Source organism: Hemitrygon akajei, chromosome 14, assembly GCF_048418815.1.
Source record: "Hemitrygon akajei chromosome 14, sHemAka1.3, whole genome shotgun sequence".
Classification (NCBI taxonomy): Eukaryota; Metazoa; Chordata; class Chondrichthyes; order Myliobatiformes; family Dasyatidae; genus Hemitrygon; species Hemitrygon akajei.
In genome coordinates this window covers 50089659-50103070 of record NC_133137.1, presented here as the reverse complement: position 1 = coordinate 50103070, position 13412 = coordinate 50089659, and the positions used below count along the sequence as shown (strand labels likewise).

At 42.4% G+C, this 13412-nt stretch overlaps 1 protein-coding gene across 5 annotated transcripts in view; it reads left to right on the top strand.

Moving 5' to 3' along the window:
- Positions 1 to 4277: 4277 nt before the first annotated feature.
- cradd (CASP2 and RIPK1 domain containing adaptor with death domain) overlaps positions 4278 to 13412 on the top strand; it is a 53403-nt gene continuing 44268 nt past the window's right edge. For 3 of the 5 annotated variants that reach the window (XR_012101391.1, XR_012101392.1, XM_073066022.1), the window contains exon 1: positions 4278 to 4792. Coding sequence is in view for 3 of the 5 variants with exons in the window: in XM_073066022.1 (XP_072922123.1) it covers positions 4492 to 4792 (301 nt within the window). In the remaining 2 variants the exon portion in view is untranslated. Of the gene's footprint in view, positions 4793 to 11879; positions 12880 to 13412 lie in introns of those variants that run through there. The other 2 variants (XM_073066024.1, XM_073066023.1) reach the window with 2 other exon arrangements.

Genomic DNA, 13412 nt, shown 5'->3' with positions numbered 1-13412 from the left:
GGAATGATGTATCCAAACTTTTTCTGTACCTTTTAAAGTTAATTTTAAGCCAAATCATTTGACTGCCTTATTTGGTATTGTTGAGGAAAGAGCTATAATTTTGTAGCCTTCTCATTTGTGGGTACTAGCTTTTATTTCTCGCAAGGGTGATCTTGCGATGTTATGTCATGTTTAAATTTACAGAAGATTCGCTGTTCGATTTCTGATTCTAACCAAGATTTTCAAACGCTATGGGGACCCTTTCTGAACTATTTTAAAAATCTTTGAATTGTTATTGTTACTAAAATATAGATCTGGGCTATTATCATAAAACACTATATGGCAAAGTACTCTTTTTTTCTTTTTTTGTAATTTTTTTTTATTGAAGTTCATCATCAAACAAACATTCCATAAGATGTATTTCAGACATTGTACATATATATCATATGATCATATATATCACAAATCTCCACAAAGTATTTATCTGAGGTATACACTTACAGAAAAGAGTGGAAAGAAAGAACAAGCAAAAGGAAAGAACTACGTACAAGTAGGGAGTGATCTTTTTTTTACAACAGATTCATTGATTTGTGAGAATAAAATCAGGCCTATGAGGCATTATGTAGTTAAACCATTTTTCCCAGTATGAATCAAATTGTTCCAGCTAATGATTAATAGATGCTGTTATCTTCTCCATTTTGTAAATGTCCATTCTAATTTCCATCCATGTATTTAAAGTTGGGCTCTCCTCTGATAACCATTTCCTAGTAAGAGTCTTTTTACCAGCCACCAATAGTATATTCATTAAATATTTATCTCTTTTCAACCATTCTTGAGGTATATATCTAAAATATATGGTCTTACTCTCTAAGGGTATTTCACATTTAAAGATGTCTTGTAGGGCATTGTGTATCCCCCTCCAATAGTTTTTGATAACAGGGCAGTCCCAAAATATATGATAATGATTTGCATTTTGATTTCCACAATTTCTCTAGCAAACAGGGAGGTTACTATCATAATGGGATTTCTGAGAGGGTGTAATAAAATATCTTATCAAGTTTTTCCATCCAAACTCCCTCCATTTCTGTGAACTGGTACACTTCCATTGATATCTCCATATTGTTGTCCATTCTTCCTCAGATATAATTATCCCTCCTTCCTTCTCCCATTTTGTTTTAATGTATGAAGTCGAATGTGTTTTAAGATTTGACAACCCCTTATACATGCTTGAAATGATTCTACTACCATTATTTGAATTATACGCTTTTCTAAAGAGCTCTATCAAGCATGTATTTGCCTTGGTTACATTTTTAAGCATCTGTAAATACTGATAAAAATCTTGTTTTTCTAATAAGTGTTTCTCTTTAAGCATTTCAAAACTGAACAGTGTTCCTTCTTTCATTATGTTGCAAAGAACTGTTATTCCTTTAGCTGTCCAGTCCTTAAATCTAGCATCCAACTTATTTGGTGTAAAATCCTAGTCATATGCAAACCATTTAAGAATTGCAGTATCTCCCTCTAGATTATATTCTTTTATAGTAGTTTTCCATATTTTAAGAGTCAATTTCACCCATGGGTTATCAATAGCATTTATGTACCTATGCAGGTTGTTATCAGCCAAAATTGCTTGTATGGGGATGGGAAGTACCCGCTCCTCAATGTTTTTCCATTGAGCGTTATATGATGGGTTGCACCAACATATCACAGCTCTCAACTGTGCTGCAAAATAATGATCTCTAAGAGAAGGTAGGCCCCTTCCCCCTTTTCCTTTGCTAACTGCAAAGTTCTGAGACAAACTCTAGGCCTTTTACCCTGCCAAATATACCTTGATAGCATCTTGTTCCATTCATTGAATTGATTTTGATTAATCTCTAATGGTAGGGTCTGAAAGAAATATAACAGTCTGGGCAGTATATTCATTTTAATAGACTCAATCCTTGAACTGAGACTGAGAAAAGGAATCAGGTTCCATCCTGCCACATCTTCCTTAATTGTTTTATATAAAGGCTGATAATTACATTCTGATAATTTTGCCAAATCTTTTGGCATAATGATGCCCAAATATTTGAAAGACTCTGTGTGCCATGCCCAGGGGTATCGACTTTCAATTTCTCTTGGTGGGCTATAGTAATATGAAAGTAAATGGGTTTTATATATGTTGATCTTGTATCCTGACAATTGACCATATTGTTCAAAGGATTGCATCAATTTAGGTAAAGAGTATGTTGGTTGCCCTAGATAGATCAAAATGTCATCTGCATAACAAGCCAATTTATGCTCTGTCCCTTTAATAGTAATTCCCCTGATATCTTCATTTTGTCTGATGTGTTGAGCTAATGGTTCCAGATATAACGCGAAGAGTAGTGGTGACCATGCACAACCCTGTCTTGTGCCCCTTTCTAGGGTAAGACTATTTGATAAATATCCATTGGTTTTAATCCTAGCAGTAGGATTGTCATATAGTGTCTGTATAGTTTTAATAATTGTGTCTTGGAAACCAAATCTATGTAAAACTCTGTAAAGAAAATTCTTTTTTTTCTCTTTTTTTTACCAACCAGCTTTGTCTTGGTAGTGGGGGTAGATTTTTTAAAATAATTAACCATATTATTGTACTTCATAATTCAATTTATTTTATTTGATTGATCATGAATATGGGATTGTATCAGTGTGATTTATATATAGTGCATTTTGAGCTATCTTATTTTAATTGATAAGTATCCTTATGAATTCTGTATTTGTGTATATGAAATTTAATAAGAGTATTGGAAAAAGAAAAAGAAAGAAAGATTAAGATTATGGTATGATCATTCAAATGTGCAGGAATATAGAAGATTCAGCTCAATACGTCACGGGCACATCATCCCCACCATCGGTCCATTGGTAGTATAGTACCTATAGGAGGCGCTGTTTCAAAAAGGCAACATTCATCATCAAAGATCCCTATCATCTGGGTCACGACACCTTCTTGTAGCTACTATCAGGCAGAAAGTACAAAAACCTGAAATCCAACACCACCACGTTCAAGAACAGCTACTTCCCTTCAACCATTTGGTTCCTGAACTAACTGACACAACCCTAATCACCACAGTTTAGCAACACTGTGACCACTTTGCTCAAAAATGCTTACTGTTCTAATTGTGTTTTTGTAAAAATAGTTCAATGTTCCATTTAATATCGGAGAAATGTACGAAGATACATCCTGAAATTCTTGTTCTTCACAACCATCCACAAAACAGAAGAGTGCCCCAAAGAATAAGTGACAGTTAAAACGTTAGGACCTCAAAGCTCCCCACTCTCCCTCACTATGCACAAGCAGCAGCAAAGCAACAACCCTCCCTCTCCTCCACTTCTGCAAAAACCATCACGCACCATACATGGCATAGCAAAGCCCCCAATAAAATTGCATATAAGTTATGTTTAATTAATGTTTTTTTCTTGTGAATGTGTGTATCTGATGGTATGTGCCTGTGATGCTGCTGCAAATACATTTTTCATTGTATCTGTGAGTACCTGTACTTGTGCATATTGCCAAAAAAATCTTTGATTTTGTATTTTCTGTATATATTTTTATGAATAAAGTTTAATTTTGAAAAAAGAGAAAGGTTCAGCATTTGACACGCGACATGATGGTTAAAATTTTCACTCACCTGGCTCCCTGGTTCTAGCAGTCTCCAGGATCCTGTGGCTGCTTCTCCTGTGCTCCCTGGTGACACATTGGCACTCAGGTTCCAGCCGAGACCTGGGTCCTTCCATTCCTTTACAGCTCACTCCTTCTGTTGGCCACTCCTCAGAAACTCACTAAATGTTACTTTACTAAAACTTTGACACTTCACAGATTTTAAAAGACAATAACATAAGACCCAGTAGGTTTCTGTAATATTCAATAAACCAGATAATCAGCATGAGAGGGGATGGGGAGAAGGGGAGAGGGATTAGGAGGGGAGGAGTGAGATGAGGAAGAGAATGGAGGGGAATGAGGGAGGATGGGGAGGGAGGAGTGTGGGTGGAGAGACGGTGAGGGGGAAGTGGGATGGGGAGGGGTATAAGTGGGGAGAGGATGAGGGGAGGAGTGAGATGAGGAAGAGAATGGAGGGGAATGAGGGAGGGTGGGGTGTGGGTGGAGAGACGGTGAAGGGGAAGTGGGATGGGGAGGGGTATGTGGGGAGAGGATGAGGGGGGTGGGATGGGGAGGGGTATGTGGGGAGAGGATGAGGGGGTATAGGTGGGGAGAGGATGAAGCGAGGGGATAGGGAGGTGAGGGGTAGAGGGAGGATGGGAATAGTGGGGGGGGGGGGAGAGGGAGTGAAACACAATGAGGGAAATGAAAGACGGTGCTGGAGGTAGAGAAAGGGAGAGTTGTCGGCATTAGGAAAGAACAGTGCTCAGAGTTTGACCGCAGATGAGGGCAGACTCTGCCTGCCTGCGGTGATCAGAGTCATAGTATCTCAGGTCAGGTGGAACCAGCGAGCGGCACAGCCCAGCCCCGGTACCAGCGGCCGGGCCGGGCGGGCAATGGAGCCGAAGCAGCGTCGCATCCTGCGGAGGTTGCGGCTGGAGCTGGCCGACCAGCTGCGAGTGGAGCAGCTGGTGCAGTATTTGTACCAGGAGCGGGTGGTCAGCCAGAATTTCCTGGAGGAGCTGGAGGCTGAGCCGGTCAGCGTCCGCCGGACCCTGAAGCTGCTCGACTACTTGCCGGGCCGCGGGCCTCGGGCTTTCGCCGCCTTCATCGAGTCTTTGAGGGACGAGTTTCCGTGGCTGTGCCGCCGACTGGAGGAGGAGGAGAGGGCGGAGGATGAGCCCGAGCCGCCGGAGGGTGAGTGTTCCAGCATAGGCCCAATGTCTCCCGCTCCCCACCCATTCTCCAACCTCCACTCCAAAACCCTCCATCAAAATCTTTCTCAGCTCCACAACTGCACACCGTCCCGACCCTCACCCAAACCACAGAGGATCCCATTCTCAACTCACCCCCCTCACTATTACACACCGCCACGGCCCACCAACTCAGAATCCAGCTTCCTCCCCCAGCCCCAACACAGAGTAGAGTTCTGGTACCTCTTGTAAGGGTCAACTTTATTCGTCCTAATACATTTACACGTATTAGGAATTTGTTGTGTTGGTGCTACACGTAACAAAAATCTATATTTATAAAGAATTGTATAAAAATAATGTAGAATATAGAGATGTGGAATAAATGTATTGTGTGCAGTTTTGGTCACCGAATTACAGGAAGGATATTAATAAGGTTGAAAGAGTGCAGAGAAGGTTTACAAGGATGTCGCTGGGACTTGAGAAATTGAGTTACAGAGAAAGGTTGAATAGATTAGGACTTTATTCCCTGGAGTGTAGAAGAATGAGGGGAGACTTGATAGAGGTATATAAAATTATGATGGGTATAAATAGAGTAAATGCAAGCAGGTTTTTTTCTTTGAGGCTAGGGAAGAAAAAAACCCACAGGACATGTGTTAAGGGTGAAGGGGGAAAAGTTTAAAGGGAACATGGTGGGGGGGCTTCTTCACACAGAGAGTGGTGGGAGTGTGGAATGAGCTGCCAGATGAAGTGGTAAATGTGGGCTCACTTTAAACATTTAAGAAAAACTTGGACATGGATGAGAGGTGTATGGAGGGATATGGACCAGGTGCAGGTCAGTGGGGCTAGGCAGAAAAATGGTTCGGCACAGCCAAGAAGGGCCAAAAGGCCTGTTTCTGTGTTGTAATGTTCTATGGTTCTATGTACAAAAATACCAGCATGTATTTGTACTGTAGTTATAAGTGGTTTAAAATATTTGCAGTACTGCGCAATAATTGGGGTAAAAGTGGGGGGAGGGTAACTAGAATGATCAATCAGATTAACCGGCTGGGTGAAGAGATTTTTAAGATGGCGTGAAGTTTTAGTTTTAGTAGCCTTATAGTGCGTTTCCAGGGGGGAGCTTTTGGAAAAGACAGTTTCTGGGTGGGTGGTGTCCGCATGATTTTTTTCCTGCCTGTTTCTTTGTCCTGGACACATTACAAGTCCTATGGTGACAATAGATGGCAGTCATCTGCTGTCCTGACAGTTTGCTGTAGTGTTTGTATATTGTGAGGAAGCTGCACCAAATCAGTAGGATGTGAGGATGCTCTCTGTGATGGCAGCATAGTATTGCAGCCGCCTCCGTCTTTGTCTTTACTGCTCTCCGACAACAGCTGCATCTCAGGAGAACCCAGTGGCCCCATCCAAACTCCACCATCAGCCCACCATCCTCATCCCCACGCACTCTGTTGCTCCCCAGCCTTCCCCACCATTTGCCCTGTCGTGTTCACATTGACTAGTGGGCACTCATCTGCATTAATCCCGCTCTCCAGCATTGGCCAGCAGGTCTCCATTCATCACTGATTCAAGTGCTCCTCTGGATATTTAAATGATCCCATTGATTCTGCCTCCAGCACTCCATCTAGCAATGTGGTCCAGGTACTCCCCACTCTAGTCGGGAATAGTCCTCCTCAGATCCCATCAATCTCTTACTCTTTACCCGAAAATTATGTTTTAATTTAATTTACCTCAATGAAGGGGATAGGCTTTCAGCAATTGACCCTCATAATCAGAATCAGGTTTCATATCACTGGCAAATGTCATGAAATTTGTTGTTTTGCGGCAGCAGTACAATGCAGCACATAAAAAAACAAACTATGAATTATAATAAGTGTGTGTATTGAGGTAGTGTTCTTGCGTGTGTTGTTCATTCAGAAATTAACTGCACTACACCCCAGGGTTCTGGAAGAGGTGGCTGAAGAGATTGTGGAGGCATTAGTAAATGGTCTTTCAAGAATCACTAGGTTCTGCATTGGTTCCAGAGGACTGGAAAATTGCAAATGCCATTCCATTCTTTAAGAAGGGAGGGAGGCAGAAGAAAGGAAGTTATAGGCCAATAGCCTAACTTCAGTGTTTGGGAAGATGTTGAAGTCCTTTATTAAAGGGTCAGGCTTCAGAGTACTTGGAGGGTCGTGATAAAGAAGGCCTTCAAGGAAATCTTGCCCGACAAATCTGTTGGAATTCTTTGAGGAAATAACAGGCAGGATAGACAAAGAAGAGTCAGTGGATGTTGTTTACTTAGATTTCCAGAATCCTTTGACAAGCTGCACATGAGGCTGCTTAACAAGATAAGAGCCCATGGTATTACAGGAAAGGTACTAGCATGAGTGAAAGAATGGCTGATTGGCAGGAAGCAAAGAGTGGGAAAAAGGGCACCTATTCTGATTGGCTGCTGTGAGGCTCGGTACTGGGATTGCTTTTCATGTTAAATGTCAGTGAATTGGATGATGGAGTAGATGGCTGTGGAGAGCATTCTAACTAGTTGCATTGCCATCTGGTATGGAGGGGCCACAGCACGGGATCAGCCCGACATGGGTATTACTATTGTCCAGATGATCTAAGTGGAGGGCCAGTGAGATTGCATCTGCTTTAGATCTATTGTGGTGATAAGCAAATTGCAGCAGGTTCAGATTCTTGCTAGGTAGGAGCTGATTTCAGCTACATTCAAAGCATCACCAGCCTTATCATGGTAGATGTGAATGCCACTGGGTGACAGTCGTTGAGGATGGCCACCCTACTCTTCTTGGCATTGCCACCCTTTTGAAACAGGTGGGAACCTCCGAGTGCAGCTGTGAGAGATTGAAGATGTCCTTGAACACTCCTACCAGTTGGTTGGCACAGGTTTTCAGTTCTCTACCAGGTACACCTGATGCCTTCTGAGGGTTACCTTGAAAGATGTTCTGACGTCAGCCTCTGAATCAGAAGTCACAGTGTAAAGGCATTGAGCTCTGGGAGTGAAGCATCACAACCATCCGTGATGGTAGGTTTTGCCTTGTAGGAAGTAATGACCTGCAAACTCTGCCAGAGCTGATTCTGTCTCTCACCTCAATCAGGATTCTTTTTTTCACCCTTACAATAGCCTTCCGTAGGTCGTACCTGGACTTCTTGTACAGTTCCAGATCACCAGTCTTGAATGCCACAGATCTAGTCCTCAGCAGACTACGAATCTCCTGGTTCATCCACAATTTTTGGTTTGTGTCTGCCTGCTATGTTCTTGAAGGCACACACTCATCCACATGGGTCTTGATGGAGTTGGTGACAACTGGGTGTATTCATTCAGACTAGAAAATGAATCCCTGAATACTGTCCAGTTCACAGACGTAAAGCAGTCCTGTAAGGGCTCCTTTTAATGATATAGTATCTATGCAGATAATTTTAGATACCTCGATCATGTTCCCTCTTGACTTCCTTCACACCAGAGAAAACAGACTTGGCTTCAGTTTCTCCTTATGACTGAAATGCTCTATGTCAGGCAATATGTTGGTGAATCTCCTCTGCACCCTTTCCATGGCCATCACATCCTTCCTATAGTGTGGTGGCAGGACTCTAGCTGAGGTCTAACAATGTTTTATAGTTGCAGTGCAATTTCCCTGCTCTTGTATTCAATGTCCTGATGAAAGGAGGCCAGCATCCTATATACCTTAACCACATTATGTGCACGCCCACCTTCAAAGGTCTTTGGACGTGGACACCAAGATCCTCTGTTTCTCGGTAGTCTTAAAGACCTCCTGATTCATGGTGTATGTCCTAAGCTCAGGTATTTTCCCAAACTGCATTGCCTTGCATTTATCTGGAATTAACTCCATCTGCCATTAATACCTCAGCTTCCAACAATTCCACTGGCCTTTGCATAATTTGTAAACTTACTGACCTTGCCTCCTCCTTCCACAACTAAATTATTCATATATTTTACAAACTACAAGGGTCCCAGCAGTGATCCCTGTGGGACATGGTTAGTCAATGGCATCGAATCACAGAGAGCTCTTTATCATCACCCTCTCCTCTATGTTAAGCCATTATTGGATCTAAATTCACAACTTGTTCTGGATCTGATGAACCTTCAATGTGGGACTTTGTTGAAGTCATATAAACCACACCTACTGTGCTGAACACATCAATAGATTTTGTTACCTCGTCAAAAATTCCAATCCCATTGATCAGTCAAGATCTGTCCTTGATAAAGCCATGCTAGCTATCTCTGATTATACCTTGTTTTTCTAAGTGATCCCTAATTCTATCCTGCAGAATAACTCCTACTACTGATGTCTGACAGCCCTTCCCCAGCTGCCTTTCTTGAATTGACTATATTACTTACATCCTTTTTATACATGAGGAGTAAAAGTCTTTAAGTGATGTCTCTGTCTGAATGTGCAATTTATAGTAATTTATAATAAATAGTATATACAACATGACAGTCAATATAACATAGAAATACAGTTGTTAGCATGAATTAATCAGTCTGATGGCCTGGTGGAAGAAGCTGTCCTGGAACCTGTTGGTCCTGGTTTTTATGCTGTGGTACCATTTCCCGGATGGTATCAGCTGGAACAGTTTGTGGTTGGGGTGACTTGGGTCCCCAATGATCCTTTGGACACTTTTTACACACCTGTCTTTGTAAATGTCCTGAGTCGTGGGAAGTTCACATCTGCAGATGTGCTGGGCTGTCCACACCACTCTGCAGAGTCCTGCAATTGAGGAAAGTACAGTTCCCATACCAGGCAGTGATGCTCTCAATTGTGTCCCTATAGAAAGTTCTTAGAATTTAGGGGCCCATACCAAACTTCTTCAACTGTCTGAGGTGAAAGAGGTACTGTTGTGCTTTTTTCACCACACAGCCAGTATATACGGACCATGTGAGATTTTCGGTGATGTGTATGCCGAGGAACTTAAAGCTGTTCACCCTCTCAAACCACAGATCCATTGACGTCAATAGAGGTGTTTCTTGAAAAGGGAGACCACATTTGCTATCCTCCAGTTATTTAGCATCTCATTTGTGGCAAGCAAAAATTTAAAAAATCAGCCAGAAATGCGATAGTTGTTGCTGATGATTCAAAGATACATACTGTTATCAAGTATGTATGTAGTATACAACCCTGAGACCCTGTTGATGGCTGAGGCCATCAGCGAGCTTAAAGATGTGGTTAGAACTGGACTTAGCAGTACAGTCATGCGTCAGCAACGTGAACAGCAGTGGGCAGAGCCGGAGATGTTGCTAACCATATGGACTGAGGTCTCTCTGTCAAGAAGTCCAAGATCCAGTTACAGAAGGAGGTCTTGAGATCCAACAAGGACAGTTTTAACTATCAGCTTCTGAGGAATGATCGTATTGAATGCCAAACTGAAGTCGGTGAACAGCATTCTGACATGGGAGACGCGGTTCTCCAGGTGGGATAAGACTGAGTAGAGGGTAAAGGCTATTGCATCATCAGTGGACCGATACGAGCGATATGCAAACTGGCAGGGGTCCAATGCAGAATTAACAGTGCATGACCAGCGCTTCATTACTATTGAGTTCAGTGCCACCGGATGGTAGTTGTTAAGCGGCTACTGTCAGCCTCTTAGGCACTGGGATGATGGTGGCAGCTTTGAAGCCTGTGGGGTCAATAGGAATGCCAGGGACTGCTTCAGAGAGATGCTAAAGATGCCCATGAAAACATCTGCTAGCTGGGCCGAACAGTCTCTCAGTACCCAATCAGGTATCCTGTCCCTGCAAAGCTTTGCGTGGGTTGACCCTGATTAGGGTCTTCCTTACATCAGCTGTGGCCAGACAGAGGGCCTGCTCCTTCGGGGTAGAGGGGGGCCTTTTTCACTGTTTCAATCTATCAGGAAGACAGAATCTCCCTTTTATTTTGGAGACTTGGACTTTCACCATCCCTATTCCAAATACAAAATTTGTATTTTTTTTCTGAATTCCGATGAAAAATATTCATTTATGACTTCATCAATACTTTCTGGCTCCACACACAGATTGCCCCTGTTGTCCCTAATGGGCCTCCTATCTTTTCCCTGGTTATTCTATTGTACATGATATACGTACAAGATGGTGGTGAATATTGGTAGCTCGGGTTGAAGTGTGTGATGTTGGGGAGTTTGCCGAGCTTGGCAATTAGCTTGCAGACGTTTCCTCACCAGTCCAGGTGACATGTTCAGTGTGTAGTTGTTGGTGTTTCTCTCTGGGAGTGCTTGTGTTTATATAGGCCCCCGTCACTTGCCTCAGTCCTGATTGGCTATCCCTTCAGTAAACTCCATAAACAAAAAATATTGAAATATGAATCCCTAAGAGCCCAAGAAATGTGAGCCAATAGAATTCAAACGTCAACTGAAGGGGTAACCAATCAGGACTGAGGCAAGTGACGGGGGCCTATATAAACACAAGCACTCCCAGAGAGAAACACCAACAACTGTGCATTGAGGATGTCACCTCGACTGGTGAGGAAACGTCTGCAAGCTGATTGCCAAGCTCGGCAAACTCCCCAACATCAAATTCTTACAAAATGTCCTTGGGTTTACCTTGCTTCCGACAGCAGTTGCTATTTCATGACCTGTCTGTGCTTTCCAAATTTCCTTTTTAAGCATCATTTTGTTGAATATTGGAGATGGATTAGGCTGTCCCCAGGGTGGTCGAAGTTGAGAAGTGACGTTGGTGGAATGTGTGACATCAGTTTTGACAAGCTTTATTTTCCCCTTCCCTCTACCCTCTGAATTGTCAGTTTGATTATTTGATGCTTGATGATCCAACAGCTAAATGTATAAAAGTCTGAAGACTTTGTTTTCAGTTTCCCAGAGACTCAGTTCCTCTCGCTGGTCACTTTCTCAAACTGACTCAGGTTGTGAACGGACATTTATCACAAAGATTTTGATCATCCATGCCACCAGTTTCAACCTTTCCGAAGTTCAGGTCATTGAGTGTTGAACCTCACAGCAGCATCTTTGTGTCCTCAGGACTTTACCATTCCAGCAATCCCCTTACTGACGTTGTTCCTTCCACTGTAAACAAACTAGAGCTCTTCCTAACCTGTGAAGTAACTTGCCCTGTTCCTCTTGCCCCTATGCAGATGGACTACTCTGGCTCACCTATAAGACTCGTTTGTAAAAGCTCCAGTGACTACACCCCTCTACTCTAACATTCCTGCATTTCTGCTTTCCTCTTAAGTCTGGCCTGTGCTCAGTCCCAATTTTTACCCCTCCCACCATTAAATTCCTGGGCATTATCGTATCAGAGGATCTTTTCTGGGACCAGCACATAAGTGCCATGCCAAAGAAGGCATGGTGGCACTTCTATTTAAGTTTGCCTTGATCTGGCATGTAAACTAAAACATTGACTAACTTCTAAAGATGCAGAGTGGAGCGAATCCTGACTGGTTGCATCACTGCCTGGTATGGAGACACCAGTGCCCAGGAATGGAAGAGTCTACAGTGGTGAATAAAGGTCACTTCATCAAAGTTCTCCCCACCATTGTGCACATTTACATGGAGTGCTATCGCAAGAAGGCAGCATCCATCAATGACCTCCCACCATCCAGGCCCTGCTCCCTTCTTGCTGCTGCCATCAGGAAAGAGTGACAGGAAGTTATTACCTCTCACCCATCGGACTCTTGAACCAGAGGGGTTCATTGATTCATCTCAACACTGAACTGATTCCACAGACTATGAACTCACTCTTAAGAGCTCTACAACATGTGTTCTTGATATTTATTGCTTATTTATTCATTATTATTTCTATTGTTGTATTTTTATTTTCTCTCAGCTCAATCTGGTAAAACCTGAGGTACTGCGTAGCCAGGCACACTCATTTGTCAATTGCTAGGAACTTTTGGACTTTTCTAGTGGTGTTTAGAATGTGGCTTTTATTATTATTATTATTACTTTTTTCTCTTGTTTGTAATTGCATAGTTCGTAGTCTTTTGCACATTAATTGTTTATCTCTATTTGTATTTCTTCGATTCTTTTGTTGTTCTGTGGTATTTACTGTGAATGCCTGCAAGAAAATGAATCTCAGGGTAACATATACATATATACTTTGAAAATAAATTTCCTTTGAACTTTGCACTGTAACCTCATCATACCTCTCGCTGCCTTTAAATGCTCATGCATTTAGTCAGCCATCCCTCCGGATGAGCCACAGAACAGATGTTCGATAATGTTGCAAGGTGCCCTGAGACATTTTTCCATTACAGATGTCTGTTTTGAATACACGTTTGTGCAGGAAAACCTGTCCAAATGCCAATACACTTTTTTTTCTCCAGTAATATCAATGCTTTGATCACACTGCAGGAGACTGTAACAGAGAAAGGTTACAGCAAACAATCGTTCATAGCATTTCCAGAATGTTATTCACCCTGAGAATAGGAGTTAGTCAATAAATAGGCCATACTTAGAGGGATGGTCTTGGGGTTAGTTGGCAGTGCTATTAACCAATCTTAGTGAAAATGTGTTTCACAGACGGACAGATGAGAACATTCTCTGACCCACAGGACTTCACACAACAGCAAACTGGCACCTATGAAAGGTGTTTGAATAAAACTGTTGGTTTAGGTGTAGATCAGCAAGTATGTTGTAACCAGTCTTATTGCAGTGGGTGCTGGTCT